Source organism: Crotalus tigris, unplaced genomic scaffold (genome assembly GCF_016545835.1).
Source record: "Crotalus tigris isolate CLP2741 ecotype Arizona unplaced genomic scaffold, ASM1654583v1 scf7180000020455.750797, whole genome shotgun sequence".
Taxonomy (NCBI): domain Eukaryota; kingdom Metazoa; phylum Chordata; class Lepidosauria; order Squamata; family Viperidae; genus Crotalus; species Crotalus tigris.
Window position 1 is genome coordinate 138,773 of NW_024098029.1, and position 27,948 is coordinate 166,720.

Here is a 27,948-nt window from a genome sequence, read left to right on the forward strand (position 1 = left end):
CTCAGACCCCTGATCATCTTGGTAGCTCTTCTCTGCACCCTAATTCAAAACACCCCAATCTCTGGACTTTTATTTCTTTGCCCCTGGAGTCGTTTCATTTTTTTCTTTAAAGAGGGGGGAGAGATCTGCAAATAATCGATTGCTCGTCATCTGCAAGGGGGGGGAAACGCCGAGCGCTCGATTTTCTTTCATTAATTTTGTTTTTCCTCTCAAAAGTGCAAACTTGCTTTCCCCGAACCACACTTCCCAGAATCCATTAGAAGCGAGGAGGCGCGAACCTTCCGCTTGAGTGTCGGCGATTTCCTCCAATCGCCAGGGGCCGGCGCCCGAAGGCGGCCTATCAGCGCGCAGAACCAGGCGCCGGCCGAGAGTGTAGCGGAGCGAGCGAGTCGGTGGCTCAGTAGCCTTGCGGGCTTAGCATCACGTGGGAACCGCTGGTCCCGAGCCCGGCAGGATCTGCGCTCCGGGCGATGGGTGAGTAGGCGCGTGCGATTGCGTGCGAAGGAACCCAAGCCGTGGAAGTTGGGCTCCCGGGGCGCCTTGAGGACTAGGAACTTGTTTTGGGGGGGGGGAGGGACGCTGAATTTGTATGCTTTATCGGTTAGTTTCGGTGGCGGATCTTGACCGGGGAGGAATCGGGGTGACAAAAGTTTGACGGGGAGCAGGAAGAAATTGGGGAGGGAGCGACGGGAGTTGGATTTCTCCCCCTCTCCGTTCGCTGGTCCGAGTTGTGTAAACTTTTGTCTAAAGTTTTTTTTTGGGGGGGGGAGGAGGGGTTTGTTTTGTTTTGTTTTGTTTTGGTACGAAGGCGCGTCGAATTGTTGTAGATGTCCTGATTGTAAAAAAGAGGGTGGAAAAAAAAATGTCCGGATTTGTTAGTTGCGGCATATGCACCCCCCTCCCCCCCGCTATTTATCATTATTAGTAAGTCCGCTTCTGACGCGAACAGCTGGGTGACTCAAGAGCGCTTGCAAAAAAAAAAAAAAAACAACCTTGTAAAAATTCAACAACAAACCAGCTTTCTATAAATCACCCGTCGCCGCCTTCGGCCCTCCCCAACCGGCTGGGAAAAATCCTCCGGGCTTCGTGTCAATCTGGTTCCCCCCCCCCCGCTTCCCTGAAGAGCGAGAGGCGAGAGTGTGTGTGTTTTGACGTTTATTTTCACGAGGAGGTTGTTCTCAGTTGTGTATTGGAGAAAACCTGCGCTTCAAACAAGGCTGGAAGGTGGGAAAGAAAGTTCAAATCTTCCTGCTTTTTCTTCCTCGAGAGACTCTGACCCCTGATCCGCTCTCTCTCTCTCTCTCTCTCTCTCTCTCTCTCTCTCTCTCTCTCTCTCTCTCTCTTGTTTTTTGCAACCGACTGAAGCTATAATTATGGGCAAGAACTGAGCTACTGAGTTGTAAAACTCACCAAGTTTGTCATTTCCGAGCAGGTGGAAAAAAACCCCACCAGACTCCTTTCCTCTTTCCTTCCCTTTTTCATTCTTTCCTTTCCTTTCCTTTCCTTTCCTTTCCTCTTTCCTTCTTTTTTCTTCTTTTCTCTCCCTCCCCACCCCCACGCCCCCGCGGCGCGCGGACGGATGGTGTGTGTTTTGTCAAGCAGCCAAATTGCTTGCAACTCTCTGCCTTGACGATTACAACACAACAAACCCTCCCCTCCCCTCCCCCCCTCCCGCCGGCCTCCTTCCCACACTTGGTATTCGGAACATCGTGTATGTCGACTCCATTCACGTGATGCGAGCTTTTTGCGCTGTGCCAGCTCGGTAGCCTGCAAGTTTTCCTCCGGCTTTTTTTCCTTCGGGCTTTTCGCGGGAAGAAGGGAAGAAACGGGCTGGGCTGGGCTGCCTCCCAAGAGCCCCGTTCCTGGTGAGCGAGGTTTTCCTGGTGAATTTCAGGCGGCTTTTATCTTCCTCTCCATCAACCGACTCCGCCGGTTCATTTCAGCCCACGTCGCTGATATTTTTTTATTTTTTTGCAACCCGGCTTCCTGTTGCGGCTTTTGCATCGCTCGCCTGTTCTCAGCTAATTTGTGGTGAGCATCGAGCTACGGCTGCTTTCCTCCCCCCCCCTCCCTCCCCATCACCAATAGGTTCCCAGCAGTGTCGTGTGAGGCCAGGTCCCGCGCTGGGAAGAGTTAAAAGAGAGAGAGAAAAAGAGACTTTTTGAATGAAACTCGTGTCCTGCCGCTTGAGTTCCTTTTGCTGCTGTCACTTCCTGAAAGTAGCTGGGTCTGCATTCTTGGGAAGATGCAAATGACTTCTTTGCTGCTAGCTTCCTCCTCCTCCTCCTCCTCCTCCTCCCGCCAGAAATATTTTTGCAGATTGATTGTCCTTATTAAAATCTTCCTTCCCTTCCTCCCCCCCCCCCGCCCTCAGCCGCATTCCCCCAGAATCTTTTAGCTGCAAAACCCCACCGCCGTTCGTGGTCTGCTTCCAGCCATGTTCTGTCTCTCTCTCTCTCTCCTGCTTTGCCCCGGGATACGAGCGATGCTGGATGCTGTTGCAGGAGGAGAGAGAGCGCGCGGGGGGGGGGGGGGATTGCTGTGAAATACAATCCTTACTGTCATTCCTGGCAAAGACGCAAGGCTTACACACGCGTGCCAGGGAATTCTGAAATGCCAGAAGGGGCCTGGTGTTCCAGTTTCAAATGGAGATGGAGCCCAGAGAGGTAATTGAATAAAATTACCACGGTTCATACTTCATTCGCCAGACAGTCTACTTTTCTTCTGGCTGGTTTCCATACAGCAGAATTCGCCCCCTGCTTGAGTTGCAGCGGGTTGGACTAGAAGACCTCCAAGGTCCCTTCCAACTCTTGTTTGATTCTGTAAAAATGTCAGCGTGCTTTATGAAATGAGCCCCGTTTTCTGGTTGGTTTATGCAGAACAGGATTAGATTTGAGCCCAGCCTGTAGGTGTGGGAGTGCAGGATTTTGGTGTCCAAAGCCAAGGGGGATATCGGGGAAGCCCCTTCCCCAAAACAGGAGTGCCTTAACTTGACTGATTAAAATTAAACCAAGCTAATGAAGCGGAATCGATATGGATGGTTCTTTGCGGTCTTAGTCATTTTTCCCATTTGCTTACTTAAATGTTACAAGTTGGTAATGAGTTTTCAAAGAACTTTATGAGGGCAAAAGTTGTCATGTGTGCTACATTTTCCAATGTGGCTGTGATCCAGAAATACTTGACTCTTGGCGGGCAGCCACTGGTTCGCACAATACTCTCTACACGGTCAGCTAGCAATCTAGTGGTTTCTTCTGCGTAATATGCAAACTTTGATGAACTTTTTAACCGCAATTCATTTTTGGTGACTTGTCCTGCGTACCCTAACCCCTTGTGTTCACTTAGGGCGGATTATATTGTGGTGACTCTAAAACGTGAATTGATCTAGTGGTCAATTTTTGCCTGTTGAGTGTGTGTTCCTCGGGTCTGCTGGTTCAGAGTTTTACCCAGATATTTCTCCCAAAGGCTGCACTTGGCTGACACTTTGAACTTTCCAAAGTTGGTGGAACTTAGAGGAAACTTTGTAGAGGTCTGTGATTTTGGCCGCTTGAGTAATTTCCTCTTACATGGGATGGGTTTAAAGGCATTTAATTGCTATCCGAACCTTCGAAAGAGTATATTCTGTTACGATTCTGTCTTGGCAGAGCCCTTGGTACACCTGAGGATTACTCTACAGGTGGTCCTAAACTTACGACCACAACGGAACCGCAAAGGTCCATTGCTAAGCAAGACAGTGGTTAAGAGTATTTTGCCCCATTTTACGACCTTTCTTGTCTCAGTTGTTAAGTGAGTCACTGCTGTTGTTAAGTCAATTAGCCGGTTGTTAAGTGAATATGGCCTTCCCCATTGACTTTGCTTGTCAGAAAGTCACAAAAGGGGATCACGTGACCCCAGGATACTGCAACCGTCATAAATACTTGTCAGTTGCCAAGCATCCAAAAATTGATCATGTACCCATGGGGATGTTGGAACTGTCATAAGTGTAAAAAAACGGTCATATGTCATTTTTTCAGTGCCATTGTAACTTTGAGTGGTCACTAAACGAATGCCAGTCAAGGACTACCTGTAGTAACTTGCCAGCCATTTTGGAAAAAATGAGTTCTCTTGAAACCACCAAGTTTTCTTCCCTTGACACATTCTTCCATACCTCTGTTTTCCTGTGGGAACGAGGCGCACGGCGTATCTACCTTTCTGTGACGACGCTGACATCCCTTAACAGGAGAGCTGTGGGCAGCTGAGACCAAAAGGAGCAGGGCAATAACGTGAGAGATTTTACAGAATTGCTCGACATTTGTGGCTCTGCCATATGATCTATGCCAGGGGTAGACAACCTGGGCTCTTTTATGAATGGTGGACTTCAACTCCCAGAATTCCTGAGCCAGCTATGCTGAGGGGAAAGGGAGAGGTTTCCAAGCTAAACCATGCTGGCTCAGGAATTTTTGGAGTTGAAGTCCACGAGTCATAAAAGGGCCAAGGTTGCCTACCCCTGGTCTATGCCATGGCCCTTAAATGGGATGAGGTCAGTCACGGGAAATGTTGAGGACTCATACATTCCTTGGGCTGGAAGGGACCTTGGAGGTCTTCTAGTCCAATCCCCTGCCCAAGGCAGGAGACCTTATTGTTTTCCAGATTAGTGTCTGTCCAATCTTTTCTTGAAGTCCTCCAGAACACTCACAGTTCTTGAAGGCAAGCTATGCTATTGATTTCACTGTTAGGAAATTCCTCCTCATTTGCAGATTGGATCTCTCTTTGATCAGCTGCCCTCCACTCATCCTGGAAAATCCTTCCACAGAAAAGCTTGGCTGATGGATCCTCTCACTTTCCAAGCTATATATAAGCCCAGATTGTGATCCTGTTTCCTTGGGATGCACCCTGTGTCTTGCCAATTTTTTTCAGAAGCGAAACTGTGATTAACATTTCTATTTTTCCTGCCTTAATCTGAGAATAGAATAGAGCTGGAAGGGACCTTGGAGATCTTCTAGTCCAACCCCCTGCTCAAGCAGGAGAACTGTCCTATACCATCTCAGACAAGTGACTGTCCAGTCTCTTCTTTAAAACCTTCAGGGATGGAGCGCCCATGATTTCTGGAGGCAAGATGTTCCACTGGTTAATTGTCCTCACTGTTAGGAACTTTCTCCTTAATTCCAGGTTGCTTCTCTCTTTGATCAGTTTCCAACCATTGTTTCTTTTCTTGCCCTCTGGTGCTTTGGAGAATAATTTGACCCCCTCTTCTTTATGGCAGCCCCTCAAGTACTGGAATACTGCTATCATGTCTCCCCTATTTCTTCTTTTCTTTAGATTAGCTAAACCCAACTCCTGCAGCCGTTCTTCATATGTTTTAGTCTCCAGGCCTTTGTTCATCTTAGTTGCTCTTCTCTGAACGTTTTCCAAGGTCTCAACATCTTTTTTGTAGTATTGTGACCAAAATTGGCTGCAGTATTCCAGGTATGGTCTTACTAGGGTTCTATAAAGCGGTACTAATACCTCGTGTGATCTTAATTCTATGCCTCTGTTTATACAGCCCAGGATTGTATTAGCTTTTTGGGCTGCTGCCGCACATTGCTGGCTCATGGTCACGTGATCGTCCACTAGGACTCCAAGGTCCATCTCACAGTTACTGTTTTTAAGCCAGGTCTTGTAGCTTTGATTTTTCCTACCTAAACGTAAAACTTTGCTTTTCTCCACATCTCTGTATGCCTTCTTGGAAGCAAATTGGCCGGCTGAAGGATGAGGCAGGGAAGCTGATTTTCTTGGGAAGGGCTTGGCCTCCTCCTCCTCCGTCTTCCTCCAGTTTTGAGAAGCATGACTTCACTGGCATTATGCCACATCTGATTTCGGTGATTCAGCCCCAGGTTTTGAAACTGATCTGTGGTACGGTATTTCTCTTTAAGTGTGTGTGTGTGTGTGTCTGTGTTTTTGTTTGTTTAACTTACTGGCACTGACAATTTTATTTCCCCATTTCATTCCCCAATCGTTTTTTTTTCTTTTTTTCAGACTTTTTATGAAAGTTCCTTTCTGTTTTTGAAGATAGGGTTCTGCCGTTGCCAAATTGTCAGATCTCACTCCTTAAAAGGAGTGTCTTGGAGAGTCAGGTGACAGGTTAATTCAAGGAATTAATTGAAAAGCTCATAAAACTTTGGAATTTTTGAGGTTTGTGCTTAAGTCATCCCCAGAAACTGGTGTTCAAAAATAGGCTGCCTCTCAATACCAATTTTCCCCTTGGTCTAATTCAGGGGTCTCCAGACTTGGCAACTTTAAGACTTGTGGACTTCAACTCCCAGAATTCCTCAGCCAGCCATGACTCTGCAAGAAAAGTCCCTCTGGGCCATTGCTGGGTCTTCTGGGCCGTGAATTCCACAAGTCAAGGAAACATTGTGATTTTCTAAGATGGACGGTATTTAATATTTATTGTTATGTATATGTAGGGGTATGGGTCTATACTAGCGGTAGGCAACCTTGGCTCTTTTATGACTCGTGGACTTCAACTCCCAGAATTCCTGAGCCAGCCATGCTGAGGGGAAAGGGAGAGGTTTCCAAGCTGAGCCATGCTGGCTCAGGAATTCTGGAAGTTGAAGTCCACGAGTCATGAAGGGGCCAAAGTTTCCCTCATGCTGGCTCAGGAATTCTGGGAGTTGAAGTCCACAAGTCATAAAAAGCCAAGGTTGCCTACCCCTGGTCTATACATATGTTGCATATAGTATGTTTAGGTGTGTGTCATGTATGTGTTTCGCTTTGAGAGCGGGCAACTACATTTCATTTCAGGACCTCAATTGGACTGAGATTAGCACATGACCATCAGCCCCCACCCCACCCCAACTCGAGGTTTGTAAAGCACAAGTCCTACCGTCCATGTCTCACAATATCACAACTGTGCCTAGGAAAACAGTTGCACTTGTTGAAGCCGAGAAGGAGAGAGGGGAGGGGGGACCCCCCCCAAACTGCCACAGAGTCTCCAAGCAGCTGTTTTGGGAGGGAATTAAAAAAAGAAAGAGAATCCTTTACAAAAACAGGTGCCTCCACTGCTGACAAGGATGAGCGATGGCAACTGCCTGTCGCACAGGACTCTCTATTTAAAATTTTAGATGAGGGAGGGATGGAGGCAGGAAGGGTTAGGGTTCCTAAAAGTCAGTCAATGCTTTCCCTAAGCTTTCCCAGCTGGGGGCTCTCCAGGCGCATAGCGCTGCGTTTCCCATCATCCCCCCCATCTCAAATCGAGACCCATCCTTTCCCTGCTTCAGCAAGCGGTCAAGTTGGTAGCTGACTTGGCTGGGGATGATAGGGGGTGTAGTTCCTACGGCCACCAAATAGAAAAAGTCTCTTTCCCTAAGCCTGAATGAGGGCAGCTGGATTTTGCCTTTGAATCCCGGGATTGCGTTGCTGGATTTCCAGCAGGAGAGAGGAAAACTGCTGGGGGAGGAGAGGGGAAAGGACGGAACAGCAGGTGTCTCCCAAAAGTGGATGTTTACATTTGCATCCCAACTTAGTACTCATGGTTATTTTTTCTTTTTGTCATTTCTCTTTTCTCTTCGTAGGGCTTCCCACCCTTCCTCTTTTCAGCTTAATTTCTCCATGCCTTTCCACCCCTTCCTCGGATCTCTTCAACCATCCCCTTTTCCTTCTCTCTTTCTCCCTTTGAAGGTTCTGGGGAAGAGGAAGGGACCTGCCGTCCCTCTCTTGCTGGAAGGCTTCTGAAAGGGGCTGAGATGGTTCCAGCCCCCCCCCCTTCCTTCTCTTTCCTCCCTGGGTGTCTTTTGTTTTCCTGAAAACTTGTCATCATGTCTCAAAAACTGTTCCCCTTAGTTGCGGTAAGCCATGATCTCATACTTACAGAACATTAAACTGGAAATCTTTCTTTCTTTTTCTTTCTTTCTTTCTTTCTTTCTTTCTTTCTTTCTTTCTTTCTTTCTTTCTTTCTCTCTCTCTCTCTCTCTCTCTCTCTCTCTCTCTCTCTCTCTCTCTCTCTCTCTCTCCCTCCCTCCCTCCCTCCCTCCCTCCCTCCCTCCCCTCTCCAACTCCCCTTCTCCCTTCCCTTTGTACAGTATGTGAGTGTTTTGGATACGCTCCCTGACCCTTCAGAGGAGAGATGACATGCAAACATGAGCTGGAAGTGGATGTGGGGGCAGAAATAGCTAGAAACAATTTTGTGCCTGGCTTCCTGTTTTTGGAGAGAGTGCCAGGGAACAAAATGCCCAGGATTCAAATTGAATAGGGCCGCCAGATAATTTTGCGCTCTGGAAGCTGTGCTCCTTATGGATCTGTTGAAACAGTGGCGCATAAAAAGTGGTGCCTGTTTGTGATGCCTTTGGTTACTTAATTAAATAGCAGATCACTACTTTGTGACTAAGCTTCGTTTTATTCAAGAATGTTAATATTTTGAGAAGGAGACAAATGAAGTTAAACAAGTGCAAATTGGCTCATGGCTGCATCAGTCTGGGTGCTCGTGTGCAAAGTTCCACAACTGACAAGATCTGGTGCCTGCTCGTTTTTGTTGTTGTTGTTGTTGTTGTTGTCCTCCTCCTCCTCCTCCTCCTCCTCCTCCTAACTTCCAAGTATTTGTAAACCCCTTTCATTGGATTCTGAGCACTCCAACCAAGATGGGTATATAATAGCTGACCTTTTTTCCCCAAAGAATGTCAACTTCAGTTTGCAAATCCCAATCTTTTTGTTCCTTTTTCCATTTGCTTTCGTCAGTTTGCCTATCTCCTGATAAGGCTACATATCTGTCCCCCCCCCATTTTTTTTTCCTTTTCAGCAACAATTAACGTCTGGTGGCTTGTGTTCAGGCGCCTGTCAGTCGCTTGTTCTTACTGTTCTTACATGTAACTCAAATTGTCATTGAGGCGCCAGGCACCAAAGCTCATTAAAGCAGGGTTGGTCGCTGTGCAAGAGCCTCCAAATCTTAATTTTTGGGGTCCCCCCCTGGTCATATGTGAAATCCCCTCTTAAACTGAACATCCTTAGCAGAGTTTGCAGTTGATTTGACACTAGAAGCTCATGAAAACTATCCTGAGAGCACTGAAGAAGGTTTAACATACTCAAAACACCATGAAATGCTCCTTCACAATCTGGGGAGGGGGCCTAAGGGGCAAGAATGAAAAGTCCATCCAGGCTTGCTTTTGTAAAACAGCCCCCCACTCTCTTTGTCATGTTGCCTCCCTCCCCAGTGCAACGCTCAGGGTGGCTATGGGTCACTCAAAGGGTTTTCATCTAGGAATATTCCCGTGGGCTGCAGGCATTGGCTTGATTGATTTCTGCCTTGTGTAAATACATTACACAAAGGAGCAGGAACGCGGAAGGAGTGTCCACACCCAGGCCAGAGAATCCAAATAACGTTTATATTGGAGGGATGACTGTTTTGGGAAAAGTCCTGGTCGATTGACCTGTCTTCTAATGAATTAATTAAATATAAATCATTGTTTTTCAACCCTGGCAACTTTAAGGTGTGTGGACTTCAACTCCCAGAATTCTCTAGCCAGCATGGATGTACTGATGTAAATCATCTTATCTATAGCAGCAAACTACAGTACATTTCTGCATCTTGCTTATTTCCTAAAGAGTGGACGGGTCCTTTAATTCATAGAGTTCTGATTTTTGAGAGGCAAATCAGGATGGGAAAATCTCTTTATAGGCTGGGTTCTAAATTAGGGTCATGACTGAATGCTAGGAGAAAAATGGAGATGACTAAGAGGGATGAGATTGGGTCCAATGGGGAGGGGTGGGACATGTAGAGTAGATAAATATTCTCTCCCGAGTTGAGGTCAAGTCAGGGACATCCACAGGTTGCCAGCTTGACTTTGTTGTGCTTCTCTATCTCAATATTGACGCTCTGAGCATTTTGTGATATCGGTCAAAGTTGCTCAGATTGTGGTATCTACTGGAGCAGGCACAAAAAGACTTTAAAATGGACCCAGCCCATGTATTATTTAAGGATGCAGTTTGGAAAAGGGTTGTGTCTGAGAGAGAGATGGTATATGGTGTGTAATGGTAAAAGAGGAGGGGAGAAATCTATCTACTAAGCTTAAATATGAGCCAGCCGTGTGCAGCAGCAGCCAAAAAGGGTAATACAATCCTTGGTTGTACAAACGGGCATAGAATCAAAATCACATGAAGAATTAGTACAGTGGTGGCGAACCTGTGGCACGTGTGCCAGAGGCAGCACTCGGAGCCTTCTCTGTGGGCACGCGTGCAGTCGCCCCAGCCCCACCTGCCCCTCCTCACCAGCAGCCCCCTGGAGGAGAGTTGCCCCCAGGCTCGGCCTACACGGAGTAGCGCAGCCAAGAACAGCAGGGACAAGCCTCCGCCCTCATGCCCCTTCGCGTGCAGATGCTGCTGCGGGGCGCAGGCAGAGGACGTGGCTGCCATGGCGCTGCAGGACCGCCTGGGCAATCTGCTGTGGCAGGCAGTGGAGCCGGTGGGTGACCCTGCGGGCAGGCGGGATGTGAGCGGAGCAGGGGGAGACAGCGGGCGGTGCGGTTTTGGGGCACTCGGCCTCTAAAAGGTTCACTGTATTAGTCCCTCTTTATAAAACCTTAGTAACAATAGTAATAGCACTTAGACTTATATACCGCTTCACAATGCTTTACAGCCCTCTCTAAGCAGTTTACAGAGTCAGCATATCGGGTCCTCGTTTTACTGACCTCAGAAGGATGGAAGGCTGAGTCAACCTTGAGCCCATCAGGATCAAAGAAATCAAACCTTGCAGAGCTAACAGAGGGAAAGATCTGGTGCTGGTGGTACGGTTCTGCCGGCATGACTGATGGACAGGAGGAGGCTGAACCCATGGAAGTTCAGGTTGACCCCTAGCCCCTAGCTACAGAGGTAGTCCAACCTTTTCTTGCACTGGACCTTAAGGCACCCTGGCTGCCCCTTTCATCAGCACCCCTTCTTTAATATAACCACTTTTCGTTGACTAATTTTGAAAGCCCGTTGCTGGAAACAGAATTGTTTGCAAAGGAAAGGCTTTGCAAGCTGAGCGATGCAATATTTTTGCAATTCAGAAATAATAAATCTGGAATTGCTTACTAACTGTTTCCGTTGGCAGGAGAGATTTGAACTGTGTGAGTCAGATAGAGTTGTCTTCCCATTCCACTCGAGGCTTTGACACACATTTCCCCCCCCCCTTTACATTCCTGCACAGTGGAGTTTGAGCAGACCTCTGAACTGGGTCTGGGGGCTTCTTCCTGACTTCTCTGTGCCCAGGTATTTCCCTTTAGTCAGAAGGGGGCAACCTGCATGCAGGTTGGTAGACTTGGAAACCGACCTTTCTTTGCAACCTGACCTTCTGAATCCTGACCCTTGGAAGGAGCTGCTCGGAGAGAAGATAGGAATTTCTCTGCTGCCATGACTCACTTGTTCCTCAGTTTCCCTGATGTGCAATCCGGAAAAAGATGGGCTGAAGAGAGAAAGGCTAATGAGCTGCTGGCCCACCATGAATTTTGCAGCTGAGATGAGAAGGACCAGCTGCCACGTCCCTCCCTGCTCTCCCCCACCCTTTTAATGTTGGCCCCCAGTTCCTACTGACCCATGCAGGATTGAGGTTGATGGCCTGCCGAGATGAAAGTCTGCCCTGCCCCACTGCTAATCTGCCCCCACTGTTGGCTCCGGCCATGCTTTGAAAGTGGTGGTGGGTGTCCTTTGTGAGCGAAGATGGGCCGGAGGAAGAAGGAACAAAAGCTGCAAGAAATGTGGGGCGAAGGGAGGGAAATGGTGGGGCGAGGAGTCCATTTTGCTATGCAGGTCCCCCCTCTCTGATTTTAATATCTCTTTCCCAGCACTGCAAGTTAGAAATGGACCCTGTTTTTAGTGGGAGAGCCTTTACTGGCATTTAGGTCTAAGCCACCTGCCTAGGTGCTGACGGTTGTAGAACTGGGGTGCCCAACCTGGGCAAATTTAAGACCAGTGGACTCCAACTCTGCATCCAGTTTTGATCACCACAATATAAAAAAGACGTTGAGACTCTGGAAAGAGTGCAGAAAAGAGCAAGAAAGATGATTAGGGGGCTGGAGACTTAAGACCTGTGAAGAATGGTTGCAGGAATTGGGTATGTCTAGTCTAGTCTTGTGAAAAGAAGGACTGGGGGAGACATGATAGCACCCTTCCAGGATTTGAGAGATTGTCACAATGAAGGGGGCAAAATATTCTCCAGGGCACCAGAGGGCAGGACAAGAAACAATGGATGGAAACTAGTCAACCTGGAATTAAGGAGAAACTTCCTAATGGTGAGAACAATTAACCAGTGGCACGGGTTGCCTTTAGGAATTGTGGGTGCCCCATCACTGGAGGTTTAAAAAAAAAAACTGGACAGCCACTTGTCTGAAATCGTGTAGAGTAGACTTTCCTGTTTGTGTAGGGAGTTGGACTAGATGACCTCCAAGATCCCTTCCACCTCTGTTATTCTATGTTCTATTCTATGTTCTAACTCCCAGAATTCCCCAGACAGCCACAAGTCTCAAAGTTGCCAAGATTGGGCATGCTGGCTGGGGAATTCTGAGAGTTGAAGTCCACAAGTCTTAAAGTTGGCCAAGGTTGGACAACCCCAGTTGTAGAAAATGGAAAGGGCTTAGGTGTGATGGCCTGGAATTTATATTTGCAAAAATGGGGCAATTTTAGATGTTTCCTTTTCTCCATTGGCTTGTGGGATCCACACTCACCACTCATTTTGTACAGCAGGGTCTCTAAACCTGGCAGTTTTAAGACTTGTAGACTCCCAGAATTCCTCAGCCAGCCCGGGAGTCTTAAAGTCAGCTAGTTTTTTGTAGAATGTACAGCTCACTAGTTTCCTTTTAATTTCTCAATCCCAGTTTACTGGGTGGACTTCATCTCCCAGAATTCTCCTTCCTGGCTGGGGGCCTCTGGGAAGCCACAAGCTTAAAATTGCTGCAGTTGAGAACCCCTGTTCTAATCAGAGGCACCAAGATGAGTCATACCGTTTTCCTCCCTCTGTGTTTTTTCTTTTTCTAGTCAACTTGCGTGATTAAGAATTCTTGGAAATTCAAAAGCTCGCAACGGTTTCATATGCTTCCGTTTGTTATTCTATCTATGGATTATGTAGTTTATTTTTCTCTTAACCACAGGGTGACTCATCCTTGTTTACAAAAATAAAAGGGTCTCTTTATCCTTCTTCAGCATTTAATAGCTGGTCTTCTCCCCTCACTCTCATCCTACAACGTGTTGGGCTAATTTGGAAATTAGTTTTTTCTAGGAAAGCCTAAAGCAGGGGTAGGCAACCTTGGCTCTTTTATGACTCGTGGACTTCAACTCCCAGAATTCCTGAGCCAGGAATTGTGTTAGTAACCATTGTGTTACTAACTTGACTGCAGTGATTCATTTAACAACTGTGGCAAAAAAGGTCATAAAATGGGGCTCTCTTAACAAGTGTCTTGTTTAGCTCAGCTGTGGTTGTAAGTAGAGGACAAGCCATATAATGCAATGTTTCCCAATAGATCTGGAATTTCTGTTTGAGAGCATCCTGAGGTACAGGGCTGTCAAAAAAGTGAGGGTGGTGAAGATTGTGTTGTGACTGTATAATCACAGCTTTTATCTTTATCTGTGTGGAACAACTTTGTTTTTACAGTCGTGGTTGCCACCTTGACTGTTTTGATAGCCACAGATGTACCGTCTTCATCACACAACTTTCTTAATCAACAGATGCACATCCTGCCCTAGCCAGGAAAGCCAGCTGGGTGACTTGGTTTAATATGGTAATTAAATAGCATTTGAAAGCAGGAGACTGTGACTTTTAGCCCCTCTTAGGCACAGAAACTGGCCAGGTGACTTTGGGCCAGTCCCTCTTTCTCAGGTCAATCCACCTTGCAGGGTTGATGTTATGGAGAAGATAGCAGGAGGAAGGAATGTTGGATATGTTCACCCCTCAAGTTATTTGTCAAAACCATTTATTTATTAAATATATATGGCTCTCATTTCCCCAACAGGGCGAACAATAAAGGGAGGATAAAACATTTAATGAATAAATAAATACATACCACTAAGTCAAAACATGGTTTCTTTCATTTTGGCTTAATAGCTGGTGTGTAAGCAGCCATTGTGATTTTCTGGCTTAGCGGGGTTGATGAGACAACCTGCCCTGATTTATGTAACATCACAGTTAAGTAACAGGGTCATCAGTGACTGTTCTAAGCCCAGAGACGCTAAAACTGCCAATGTGCATTGTGACCCAAGTGCTATCCTTTGGCTCCTACATCGGGATGTTATTTATAAAAAATGATGTATTTATACAAACAATAATGTTCTGCAGATGCTTCCCTCATCCTGAATATTCATTAAGTATTTGACATTCTATATTTGATGAGTGGTAATGCTTGGTTTCACTGGAAGACATTTGGTTATGAGACAACTGAGACGACAAGACTGAGTTTTGACCATTAGCACGTCAGACTTGACAAGGTTTTAGTACTTGACAGTTGGCGGCTGGGACTTTCAGTTGGGATAGCTGCCAGGAGTAAAGCAGGAGAAGCCCTGGTGTTCTGAACCAAGTATCTCAACCTTAGCAACTTTAAGATGTGTGGACTTCAACTCCTATGGCTGGCTGAGGAATTCTGGGAGTTGAAGTCCACACACCTTAAAGCATGTTGACTGGGCTATTTGGGGAGTAGATGTCTACACACCTTAGTTGCCAAGGTTAAGAAGGTTGTTTAAATATTTTAAAATGCTAAGGTTCTCCCTCCCTCCCTCCCTTCATCATTCCTCCTTTCCTTCCTTCCTTCCTTCCTTCCTTCCTTCCTTCCTTCCTTCCTTCCTTCCTTCCTTCCTTCCTTCCTTCCTTCCTTCCTTCCCTACCTCCCTCTCATTAAAAATCCAGATAATCACCCTTTGAAATTGCTCAAAATTTTTAAACATTTATCAGCATTACACACGCACACACAATAGATGGAGCTTTGGTTGACCACACCCTGTTGACTTTGTTGACCACACCCTGCAGATGGTCCTGATGAGGATATACCTGGTTCTCTGAATGGAGAGCAAGGTCTGCTTCTCCTGCCCACCTCTTCTTTGCACCCTGATTCAAAGCCTCGCACCGGTGCTCCTCCTAGGTGCGTGTGGTGTAGGCGAGCCCATTTCAAGAGAAGAGCCTTCTGCACTGGCTGTGGGCCTCAAGAATGTTGAGGAGAGGCAGTTGGTTGAGCCCTGTCTAGGAGGGAAGGATGTGGGGTGAATTTCTCACCATTCAGGAAACCGCTTAGAAAGTGAAAGTGGAACCCTGCAGGCTTGCCCGTCTTCCAGGATGCGCCACTGCCTGCGCGGATGCCTATCTCCAAACAAGACACTAGTGAACAATGTGCATCGAAACAGTGCGATCCGGCAGCTGGACTGGCAATATTTCAGCCAGGGTGCATTTTGAATCTTGTGTGCAGGATTCTGGTTGGAAAGTCCCAACTTGAGTGGTGTGAAATTTCTGTCTGGTGTACCAGGATGTCATAATTGACAGCCAACAAGGGCAGATTCATGCAGTGTTGTTGCACAGTTGGAACAATTAAAACAGTGGAACAGCTTGCCTCCAGAAGTTGCAAGCGCTCCACTGCTGGAGGTTTTCAACAAGAGGCTGGCAGAGCTTGTGATGAGGGCAGAAGATGGTCATCTTTCTGGAGTTCAGTGGGTGAGAGAACTCTGTGTTCCCGTGACTTTGCAAACAGGAGCACCCATCACAAGCATATTGAACCTGCCAACTTATAGATTTTAACACACACACACACACACACACACACACACACACACACCCCGCTGTGGAAATCCTAGTTTGCAGAAGTTTGAATGAGGAAGAAAGTGTCATTGTTTCATGCTTCTTTTTTGTAATTCAGATAATGATGAGTGAATGAGTATATGGGTGAGGAACGCCTTCAGTTGCGTAGCTAGCAAATGATTTGAGACCTTGGCTGTGGTTGGCCCTCTCTACTCCAGAGAGGACTGGCTTTTCAGGATCCTAATAGAGGATCTTCCCTTCCCTTGACATCTGGTTCTGTTCGAGAGGGGACCTCAAAGTGGACGATGGGGACAAGCAAGAGCACTTCTACAAAATGGTGGCCTTTCCCCAACGGATCAGAGAAGGGCCCAAATAGGGAGCTGATCACTGATTGGAGGTCTGGGCTGGAGACCAGAGGTGGCGACTCCTGTGTTCCACATCTTTGATGTTCAGGGGCCTTCTTGTCTTTATGCAGCACCCAGTCTTAAAGGCAAACGGAAAAAGAAGAGCGTTCCCATGGCTGACAGTGAATTCCAGGAGATGCCAGGTGTGACCCCAGAGGAGGAGCATCAGGACAACCTGGAGAAGCTGGAACAAGTGGTGAGTATGAAGAACAGAGCTATGGTAATTTTTAACTGTAATAAACCAAATGGAAAGTCAAAAAAATATAATCTCCTTGGCTGAGTTCACCTGTGAGATTAAGACCTAAGATGGTTTATTTCATTCAGATGTAGCGTGTTGTATGAAGTTAGCCATGGTGGCTGAGTTAGCTTACTGTTGTTTAAACAAACCATGATTTAGTGTAGCACGAACCTTTGCAATGTGGTTATTTAAGGGTAGCGTGTCTCAGTTTCAGCAACTTTAAGATGTGTAGACTTCAACCCCCAGAAATCCCTAGCATAGTGACTAGGGAATTGTGGAAGCTGAAGTCCACACATCTCAAACTTGTTGAGGCTGAGAAATGCCAAACCAGGGGTCTTCAAACTTGGCCCTTTTATGACTTGTGGACTTCAACTCCCAGAATTCCTCAGCCAGGCATGCTAGTTGTTGGTTTAAATTGCTTTGTTTTTATGCTTATAAATATTTCTAGAGGTATCTTTATGCTTACAAAAAGACTTCGGGAATAGGAGGCCCAGAAGCAAAATGAATAAATAAATCAAAATGTTGTACTTCATCTTTTTGAGTTTAGGTAGAAGAATATGCAATAATTAAGTGTTGGTAATTCCTAGTAGTGTATGCAAATTTGTGACACTGCCATTTTTTTTCCTATTTAGAAATAACTGAATTGATAGTGGGGTTTTTTGGTTGTTTTGAACAAGATATAAAATTTATCTGAGAAATGGAGGAAAAAAAATTGATTTTCAAATAAGAGTGAAATTCAGAAAGAAATTGAAAATGCAAGGGCCTTGCATGTTGCGTGTTGTGCACTGAAACTTGAAATGAGTTTTCTGTTGCCAAGAAATCATTCTTTTTCCTGAGAAACGGTTTTTGTACTGGAGGAACTCTTCATTTCCTCTCTTACCACGTTGGTCTCTGCAGCAAATCTGCAGTTAATGAGTCGGCCTTTGGAAACGGCTTAGCTCATTTCATTCATTTCAATTCAGCTGGCACAGATTTCCAATGAAATGAAGTTTCAAATCAACAGAAGCAGATACCCAGATTCAGCCCTGGAGGCACCTCGATAAAGGGGCTCCAAAAAATGTGATCAAAATCCTGTTCTATATTATCTGTACCACAAAGTAAAAAAGGCTGGCGCTTTGATCTCCTCGTTGTGACCACCATTTTGACTTTTCTGGCCTCTCTCTCCTGTGGAAGAATGGCGATTAAGATGGGTGACTTTTAATAACCACAACCAAACAGTTCACGCAGATGCAGCAAAACACTTCTGGGAATGCAGTTGCCCCCCAAAATATGGAGCCAGCCACCTGAATAGAATCAGGACAGGCCGTGCCAGAACGAAGGCAAAGCTCTTTCAGTGGGGAACGGCTGAGAGCCCACAATGCTGCTGCTATGCTCTGGAACAAACTATAATACATATAATTCAGGAATGTCCCCTGGTGGCACCGTGATTAGAATGGAGTATTGCAAGCTAACTCTGTCCACAGCCAGGTGTTCGATCCTGATGGGGCTCGAGATTGACTCAGCCTTCCATCCTCCGGAGGTCGGTAAAATGAGGACCCAAATCGTTGTGGGAGCAATATGCTGACTTTGTAAACTGCTTAGAGATGACTGAAGAGCTCTATGAAGCGGTATATAAGTCTGCATACTATTGCTATTTCTACGGACCGACTCTGCTGTACAGAATCTGGGCGAGCCACAGGCTCATCTCATCGAGAGGGAAAATCTGTCCTTGAAAGTGTATTTTGATTTCCCTGCTTTGGGGGAGGCTGCCTTTAAAAAGAGAACCAGTCCCATAAATAGCCTGGCAGCTAAAATAATCCTCTTGTGAATGGCGAAAAGAATAGAGCGAAGCAGAACCGGTGAGAACGAAGCAGCTGCCTTCCCTCTTTCCCTCCCTCCCCCGCCCCAAAATAGCAAGTTTTCTAACTCCTGGAAAATTTAGAACAAACAAATGCAAAGCATTTTTAGCTGAGGGAGCGAGGGAGGGCGTGTGAGAGCGAGAATTGGTGTCGCTGTGTTTTCCTGGAAACAGCCTCTTGTGTTCTCACACATCTCAGCACTCTGACCAAGTTGGACGGCTGCCTGCCCGGCTGTAAGCAGAAGACGCTCTGTGCTGAACGAACGAGCTGGTTAAGCTTTGGAGCTCTTCAGTTGCCTCCCACCACAAAACAGGTCTTTGGGGTGGGGGGGAGGAACAGCTGTGCTGTGGGGGGGCACAGAGGAGGAGAAATGGATCGATTCAGGACTCGTCCTTGTGTTGAGGAAGGGGCGCCCAGCTTGGCCTGAGAAACGCCCCTTCCTTCTTCCCTCCTGCTCCTCTTTCCCCTCCCAGGATTGGCAGCCACGAAGCTGCCATCCAACAATCCCAAAATCAGGGCTGAAGAGGAACCACGCACTTTGATAATTTTCTTTAAAGGGGATTGATCGCTCCATGAAGGTAGTCCTCAACTTACAACAGTTCATTTAGTGACCGTTCAAAGTTACGGCGGCAGGGAAAAAATGGACTCACGACCGTTTTTCACACTTACAACCGTTTGTAGCATCCCCACGGTCACATGATCAAAATTCAGATGCTTGGCAACTGACTCATATTGCAGCGTCCCCAGGACATGGGATCATCTTTTGCCACCTTCTGACAAGCACACTCAGCGGGAAAGCCAGATTCACTCAACAACTGTGTTCCCAATTTAACGACTGCAGCGGCAAGCAAGGTTGTAAAATGGGGCCAAGCATACTTCATAACTGTCTTGCTTAGCAATGGAAATTTTGGGCTCAATTGTGGATGTATGTTGAGGACAACCTGTATTTTGATGATACGTATTGCTGCTAAATTTTAATGGGGTGGAGGGGTTTGGGGAAATCATGTTTTCCCTCTTTTGAAAATACTTTGGTTGTAGCCAACCAAATCTGTACAATGTAGCTGAGGTTGACATTGCCCAGCAGTTTATGGGTGTGTCTGTCTGTCTGTCTGTCTGTCTGTCTCTCTCTCTCTCTCTCTCTCTGTGTGTGTGTGTGTGTGTGTGTGTGTGTGTGTGTGTATACACATGGATACTCTAGGAACAAACTGAAGGTCTTAGAAAGCTTGCAGAAGTTTCAAGTCATTCAGGGTAGGTAGCAGAGGTCAAGAATGCAGTTGGGGGCTGTCGAATCAAAGTGCCTGCCCTCTTGATTTTTTTTCGGTCCCTCCCCATGGACACCCTGGCTGAAGTTCTGAATCCCTCTCCCCATTCAAATGGCTCTAAGTCCAGCTCATTTCTGAAGGGTGGACTCCAAAATGCTACACCAAGCCAAAGGGGATTCACACATTTCTGCACTTGTTAGACACGTGTTGGAGCAGAGCCAAGTGGTTCTCAGATTGCGTTAAATTGTTTGTGATGAAGGGGATTTCTGCATTGGGTAGGAGGTTGGACTAGGTGACGTCTAAGGTCCTAGGAGCCGTGGTGGCACAGTGGTGAGACTGCAGTATTGCAGGCTAACTCTGCCCACTGCCAGGGGTTCGATCCTGACCGGCTCAAGGTTGACTCAACCTTCCATTCTTCTGAGGTGGTGGGTAAAATGAGGACCCGGATGGTTGGGGGCAACAGGCTGAATCTGAAAACCGCTTAGAGAGGCTGTAAAGCACTATGAAGCGATATATGTCTAAGTGCTGTTGCTATTTTCAACGGCTGTATCCTCTGCAACCTGGTTTGTTGAGCAATTTACAGTTGGCTGGCTTCTCAGAACATACTAGGACAGGAGTACATTAAGTTCAGATGGTTGCTCCAGCCTTTAAATAGCAGGTTGAGGATGGATGCGTCAGAAATGGTCACGGTCTAAAGCCCAAATGGGTGGAGGCTGTTCAGAAGTTGTAAGAAGTAATGTGAAAGCAAATGCTTAAGCCAAGGAACAGCTCGTTGGCTTCCAGTCGTCTCCGTTGTTAATCAACCAAGAATGGCTGCGTGTTTCCAGCAAGCTAAACCAAAGCACACAGGAGGAGATACAGTCACGCCGATCTATGTGAAGCCGAAGAAAAAGAACATGGCTTGTGGACTTTGCTCAACTTCTGTTATAACTCTTGCTTTTCTCTCCTGGGAACAGTGCGCCTCGTTGTTCCTGGATCCCGCTAATTGACGCCAGGGTTGGAGGTCATGAATTCTGGAGCTCCGGCTTCTGCAGCTGTTCCAAAGCAAAACAGGGTCCCATCTGTTTTCTGTTTCCACTAGAGCAAATGATTTGGGTCTCGGAAGAAGCCAATTTAAAAAGAAGAAAGGAACTGGATTACAAACCAGCCCTTTGAAGCTGTTTGGGTTATAAAATGATTTTTGGCATTGGATCACGCTTGGAGTACGGCTATGGGGGCAGAGCCGTATCTGAGTGACAGAGCATCTGCTTTGCATGAAGTCTGTCCCAACTTCACTCATCAGGCGTCTCTCTTGGTTTTGGGGGCTAGAAAATTCCAAAATGCTAAATCAACTTGTCAGTAGGATTTGTCCTGAGAGCATCCTATATCCTTGGTCACTGAGGAAGGCTCTGAAGCCAAGAACATCTTGCTGTGTGGCTACAAACAATAGAAAGAAGGCACTAGACAAGCATTGGTCTAAAATGGTAATATGGTCTCCTGCCTTGAGCAGGGATTGGACTACAAGACCTGCAAGGTCCCTCCAGCCCTAGGATTCTATGTTCTGCAATGTCAGTCCTTTTTAATGGAAAGCCAATGTTTTACTGAAATGTCGTTTACATTTTACAAAACATGTTGCCTGACAGGTTGCTGGTTCCCAGTCTTAAACTTGGTATGAAGCAGATTTCTGCTCCTCTTCCAAAGACTCCTTTCCCCAACCAGGCTGCTGATTCCCGCCCCCCCCCCCAGTCCCAGCCAAAAAACTGTGATATGGTTTCCCTCAAGTTTTAAATGAGAAATAGAAAAAAAAATAACTGCTTTGAGCCCTGCAACTAAGCTGAAACCTTAGTTGACCCTACTTTGCATCTTTACTGGACTTCCTGTAATCCTTCTGCCAGAACAATTTTTTTAAATGCAATTCATCAAAAGTTGTCCATTCCTATCCCCTGTTTTGTACTTCATTTCGTTGGCCCTAATTAAAATATTATTCAGCTGGGAACCTGGAATTTCTGTTTCTCCATAGTGCAATCTCACTTTCACTCCCCAAGGTTCAAGTTTCACCAAGGCTCTTGGGAACTCAAGTGTGCCTGCAGAGTTGAAGGTCTCCAGTGCTCTTGGATTACAAGGATGACATTCTGGTTTTACTATTGCTTCATTATTAATATTGGTTTTCACGAAGATGAAAGTGTAAAGGAATTTGGTCAGTGGAAAAATAATGAATCATGCAAGCTGCCTGTTTTAATTGCAAATGAGACAAATAGAAATCTTTTGCAATTCCCCCTTCAGAATAATCAAAACCTCCTGACTGGGTTTCAGTATCTTTAAAAAAAAAACAGTATTATTCTAAAGGAATTGCAAAAAGAAGGTGGAATACTTGGAGATTTGTTTGTAGACATTGTAAATAGTCCTTGACTTAGAACCATTTGTTTAGTGTCTGTTCAAAGTTACAGTGACACAATGAAAAAAAGTGACTTATGATCGTTTTTCACACTTATATGACCGTTGCAGCACCCCCAGGGTCACGTGATCAAAATGTGGACGCCTGGCAATTGGCTCATATTTATGACGGTTGCCGTGTCCCGGGGTCATGTGATCACATTTTTGTGACCTTCTGACAAGCAAAGTCAATGGAATTAAGTTGAGAAAGGCTTCTCTCATGTTAGATAGAAAAATGGTCTTTCCCAGCTCTGCAGTCTGGGGTTGTTTTAAGCAGTACTGTGAGAAAATAAGTAGCGATCTTTCGGAAAAGGTGAATCTTGGTGAGTCTTTCTGGAGGCTCCATCCATTGCGTTGTGGGCAGAACTTGGGGCCAGGAGGAGATGAGATGCTGTTGAGCATCCTCAATTTCTCACTGTCCCTTCTTGTCTTCTCTCTGGTGGTTAGTAAACAATTGCCTCTGACTGATTGCCCTTCCTCGCTCAGGTATCTCCAGCTGTCAAGCAGGATGAAGCTGAGCAGAAACCTCTTGAAGAGGATTCTGGAGATGAGGAGATGCTGAGCAGTGAGAAGGAAGAGGAGCAGACGTTCCTGGTCAACCTCTACAAGTTCATGAAAGAGCGTCATACGCCAATTGAGAGGGTGCCTCATCTTGGCTTTAAGCAAAGTATGTTCTTGGCTGCCTTTTCCAAAAGTGTGTGTGTGTGTGTGTGTGTGTGTGTGTGTGTGTGTGTGTGTGTAAAAATACTGTAATAAAAATTTCTAAACTTGGAGCATGGTGTGCACAATATGAAAGAGATCAAAAGAAACACTTGCTAAATATGTGAGGATACACTGCAGAATCTATAAGATTTGTCTGTCTGTCATCATCTTTTGGACTCCCCATCAACAATTAGCTATTTGAAGCATAAACTAATCAGTTGTGATAAATACTGTAGAAGCAATGCCGATTTTCAACAAGTGGGGCTGCATCAGTACCCATTTCTCAATTCTACAGAGTAAAGGCTTTCAGGACAGGTTTTTATACCACTCCAGGCAGTTCACAAATGAAAAGTTTTAGCTCAAGCCATACATTATCTCTTACTTCTCTGATTTTTGGCTGTTATCTGATCTTTCTCTCTCTCTTTTTCTCTTTTCTTTTTAATAGTTAATCTGTTTAAAATCTACAAAGCTGTGGAAAAACTTGGCGCCTATGAACTGGTAAGAGAAAATCAAATTCACTGCTTGGAAAAGTGGGGGTGAAATATCTTGAGGAATTCCTGGCAGAGCAGGACATGATTCTTAAGTCCTCAACTTATGACTGCTTGCTTACTGACTGTTCAAAGTTACAACCGATCCCGTAAAAAGGACTTAGGACCCGGATTTGGCATCCTCTGCTATTTCAGCTCACCTGTCCACTGACCTTAGTGGACAGTGATCTGGAAATATCCTCTCAACGTGTTTAAATCATAAATTTAAATCTTAGGTTTAAATCTTAAGGACCACAAAAAACAGGGTGGCAAAGTAAACTATTCCAAAAGAAGAGCAAAAATTGAGGTGCTAGAAAGTGCGCAGAGAAGAGCAACAAAGACGATGAGCAATCTGGAAGTTACAATGATGAACAGTTGCAGGAACTGGGTATGTCTAGCCCAGGGGTCTTCAAACTTGGCCCTTTTATGACTTGTGGACTTCAACTCCCAGAATTCCTCAGCCAGCCTCCATTTTGTTTGTTAGATTTAAGACAGGGGTCTTCAAACTTGGCCCTTTGATGACTTGCGGACTTCAACTCCCAGAATTCCTCAGCCAGGCACGCGGGTTGAAGTCCATAAGTCATAAAAGGGCCAAGTTTGAAGACCCCTGTTGTACATGTTAAAGTAAATTCCATTGGACAAGTCCATGAGGGCACAGGGAGTCAAGCTTGGCTGAGGGAGAGAAACCTCAGCTGACTGGTCCCTACTTGGCTATGGCTGATCGAAAAACCTGATTTGCATTGGATCTCGCTAGGACTTGAAAAGGAGACTACCAAGAAATCCCAGGAGAGCAGACCAGACTAGAAAGCGAAAAAGAACTGAGAATGACTTTTATTTCACCTTTATTTCAGGTCACCGGAAGACGTCTTTGGAAAAATGTTTACGACATGTTGGGAGGCAGCCCAGGAAGTACCAGTGCTGCCACTTGCACCCGGCGACATTACGAGAGGTATTGCTCACATCCGCCCCCTTTTCTTACAAGAGGAAGCGCGCCCAGACGTATTAGCTGTAACTTTATTGGAAGGTTACATTAACAAAATCTTACATCTCTTTCCCCTCACTTTTACATCCATTGAAGAAACTAGGGAGGATCCCTTTCTGAGACGTTTGCCACATCCCGATTCCTTCGGCAGACTCAGCTCCCCCTTCTCTTTTTTTTTGGTCTATGTCTCTTCCTTCTGTCCCCCAAGGCCTTTCTCACTGACCATTCCAGGTGCTGGTCTCAGTGGCTTAAGGGCTGGCAAGTTGAAGAAAGGATGTCATCTCCATCCTTTCCACAACCAGCAAGGTCTTCATAAAATCCTATTGGTGTGAACTTTCAGGGGAGAGGGGGAAAAAAAGACTTTCTGATGCATTCTGGGCCTCCTGTTGCTTGAGCACATCTAGAGCATGGCCCTAATTTCTCCTTCCCCAACATCTGCTTTGCAGGCTGGTCCTGCCGTACGTCCGACACCTGAAGGGGGAGGATGACAAGCCGCTGCCCCCAATCAAGCCTCGAAAACAGTACAAGATCTCCAAGGAGCCGAAGGGGGATCACATGGTGGAGAAGAAGAGAATGAAGAAAGAGAAGATGAGAGATCCAGTAAGGAGACCACTTCCCCCCCCCCTCAAATGTTGCTTTCTTGCATGCTGAACAATGTAGGGTGGGGAACCCATACAATGTATGTGTTACCCGGAGGCAGACAACCAGGAGCATCAAAACAGTCGAGAGGCTGATCACCATGGTGTGTGCTACCAGTACATATTTTTTTGCAGAGTCTGTTGACCCAGCTGTAGAGAGGATTTGAGATTTGCGCAAGAAAATAGGATTTTTTTTCTCTTTCATGGACTGATTTCCCCCAAGCTGTGTTAAGTTACCTCCTGTTGGAGGCCCAATGCATCGGGAAAGTTTCCATTTGAGAAAACCTGGTTTATGGTTTGCAATCCTTGGATTTGAATATTTCTTGGGGCTGGCTGCCCTCTGGGGCGACTCGGAGAAGGGCACCTAGGGATAATTTTGCTTAGTGATTCTTGATGCTGATGCACCCTTTCCTTCCCTAGACATCTAATCATAATCCTAATTATAATTATTCACAATTTGTATTTGTTAGTCCAATGGACTCTAGATGGCTTATACAATATAATACTAATCAAAAGAACTTAAAACGTAAACAAAATAAAACACGACAGCCTGTTGGCTATCTCTTAGGAATCCTTGCAATTAATCTTCTAAAAAAAAAAAAACAATTTGCCAGGTCTGGTACTTGACAGCCAATGAACTCTGTAATTAAAGACAACTCTCAAGTGAAACAGAGCCAGAGGATTCCCTAGCTGGATTCTCCCAGAAGTGTTCAAAATCAGCCTAAAGGTTACTTAAGGGCAGATGTGAGCAGCCCGTGGATCTGGGAGCCCTTCTCGCAACGGGGCTCTTTCGATTCAGGGGCAAACTAACTGACTGGCAAGGCTGCCATCTTCTGCTGAGGCTTTGGCACAGCTTCCCTTAAAATAGGGGCATCCAGTCTTCTTCAAGTTGAGTTCATCTCCTGCTATTTCGGAGACTCAACCGCATAATTTCCTTGTAGCAGAATTGAAATCCTTGCCACCTTCGGCTTTAAAAAATAAATAAAAAATCCCTGTCTAGCCAAACTATGGAGATCTCCTGGTGGTGTTCCATCCCACTACTAACTAGAACCATCCCAGATTCCCTTCCAAACCCAGGCAAGGTCAGTCAAAGGCTAACCACGTGTGCAAGAAATTAGGAACCAAGGTTGTCCAAATGAGTGCAAATTTAATCCAGGCTAGCTCCCTTTGTCAATTAAATATTCTCCTTTAATTGCAGAGTTTGCCGGAGAAAGTGAGGCCGGACGTTGCCTTGATCCCCAAACCTCCCAATGGCACTGAGCCGAATCAGTCCCGGGATCAAACCGAGGGGCGCCGCTCCCTTCCGAACAGCCGAGAGATAGCCGAGACTCAGCCCACCGGCAGCTGCCTTGGGAACTGTCGATCCCATGGCTGCTCTGAAGCCTACACCCGTCTCTTCTCCAGCTTCTACTTCAAGGGGAACAATGGCATCATGTCTCCCTTGGCGAAGAAGAAGCTGCTGGCGCAGGTGAGCCAGGATGAATGTTTGTATGCTCATGAGAAGAAGCATCTCAGCCACTGTCCTGAATACAAGAAGATCAGGATCCGGGAAATGTCAGGCTTGGACTCCGAGGTTGGTCATCCCCAGAAAGAGGCCCCAAAGACAGGAGCAGAGGTGAACGGCTCCAGCAGTCCTCCAGGTCCTTCCCAGGTTGGAAAAACCAATAAAGGTTTGATGAAGGCTCCTCCAGGGTTCAGGGAGGGAGCAGGGTCCATGAATGCCGAGGAGGAAAGCTCTGGAGCTCACCTGTCTACTGGGCCACCTGCCTTTCATGGCTATTTCCACACCTCCAGCAGCACCATCTTGAAACCCATCAGTGGCCTTCGAGGACCGGTGGAATATTATCCCAGCTTGAAGGATCTCCCTGTGACTTCTCCAGCCTATTCTAAGCCTGGAAAAGAGGCCCTGGTGGCACCTGGGTTTCAGAAGAAGCAGGAGAGCTTGGAAGACCAACCGGAAGATCTCCGCAGGAAGTCAGGTCAACCTTGGAAAGTGGACCATCAGCACTCTTCTGCCTTCCAGGCTAGTACCCTGAGCAGCAAGGCAGGCTCTCCCCCATTTCAACCGGTCAAAGCCTCCTGGGCTCCACCTGCGGTCAACCTGGCAAAGGTCAGTCCACAGGTCTCCAAGAACGGAGGGCTGTCGGTGTCTGCAGGCCAGGCGAGCATCACCGTACAGAAGAAAAGAGCCTCGGAGGAGGACTATTTCCTGCATGGCAAAAAGCTCAAGGCGGTGTCTCCCTTCATCAAGGAGGTGGACCCAAACAGCGGCCTGGATCGGGGAACGTCTCCCAGCGGGCAGCCAGGGATAGCAAAGCCTAAGGCAACGGTGGCAGGGTCTGGATTTCCACATGCCCACATGCCTCAGATCCAGGACATGTACAAGGGCACCATGCTGAGATTGCCCGTTAACTTTAGCGGCAGCCCAGGAGAGCATCTCAAGGAACAGGCCCCTTCGCTGATCCAGTCTCTCTCCATCAACCCGTTTATTATTCCCGCCTTCCCAACCCCACTATTAACTGCGTCCGTCCAAGCCTCGGATCTGGGTCAGCCTCTGGGCACCAGCCTCGTCCACTACCCCACTTCCTACGACAGTGCACTACGCCATCGGCTGTACCCTGTGTCAACGTGGCACAGCCAGCCCACCTACGCCACCGCCCACGTCCCGGCCTACCATCGGAACAACAAACTGTAGCCCCCCCATGGACCCTCAGAGACTTGCCATGTTTGGAGAGCCGTGCGAGGGAGGTGCAAGGCCCAGGTCTGCAGCGTTTCGATATTTTGATTCCTCTGCTTTTTTGAGCTCTTATTTAGGACCTGACAAAACAGGACCATATGACTTTTTTTTTAAACCGGTCAAAAGATGAACTGTCTTTGTATCTGACATGTATGCAAATAACTTGCGCTTAAAAAAAAAAAAAACCTTAGAGGGAACAAAGTTCTTATAAACAGAGATTTATATCTGTGCATGGCGTGGCCCTAATTTCCTTCTAATTTGCTCATTCTCCATAAGCTGCTTCAGATGCTGCTGGCATATACAAGGGACTAGTCCTCAAGAGAGTCATACGTGCTATGATGTAGAGGTGGAAGAGGGAAATGAGTAAAACCCGGTTTAATGACCAACACGTGGCATTCTGGATGTGACTTAAGCCTGTGTAATAAGCTCCAGGTGTTGCTTAACCCCATAGGAAAGAACGTGCGTCTGTCTGAAGAGTAGGTTACAGGAACAATCAACATTTAAAAAAAAAAAA

At 46.4% G+C, this 27,948-nt stretch overlaps 1 protein-coding gene across 3 annotated transcripts; it reads left to right on the top strand.

The window, feature by feature from the left end:
- The first annotated feature begins 347 nt into the window (after nucleotides 1-347).
- On the top strand, nucleotides 348-27,948 carry ARID5A (AT-rich interaction domain 5A). 3 transcript variants are annotated; one of them, XM_039366853.1, is made up of 7 exons: nucleotides 348-474; nucleotides 16,170-16,294; nucleotides 22,335-22,515; nucleotides 22,996-23,048; nucleotides 23,929-24,026; nucleotides 24,506-24,659; nucleotides 25,896-27,948. In XM_039366853.1, the coding sequence occupies exons 1-7, from the start codon at nucleotides 471-473 to the stop codon at nucleotides 27,390-27,392; spliced, it is 2,112 nt and encodes a 703-aa protein (XP_039222787.1). In that variant the 5' UTR covers nucleotides 348-470; the 3' UTR covers nucleotides 27,393-27,948. The 3 variants fall into 3 exon arrangements, with proteins under 3 accessions (XP_039222787.1, XP_039222789.1, XP_039222788.1); XM_039366855.1 differs by lacking the exon at nucleotides 348-474 and adding an exon at nucleotides 859-1,224; XM_039366854.1 differs by lacking the exon at nucleotides 348-474 and adding an exon at nucleotides 1,747-2,031.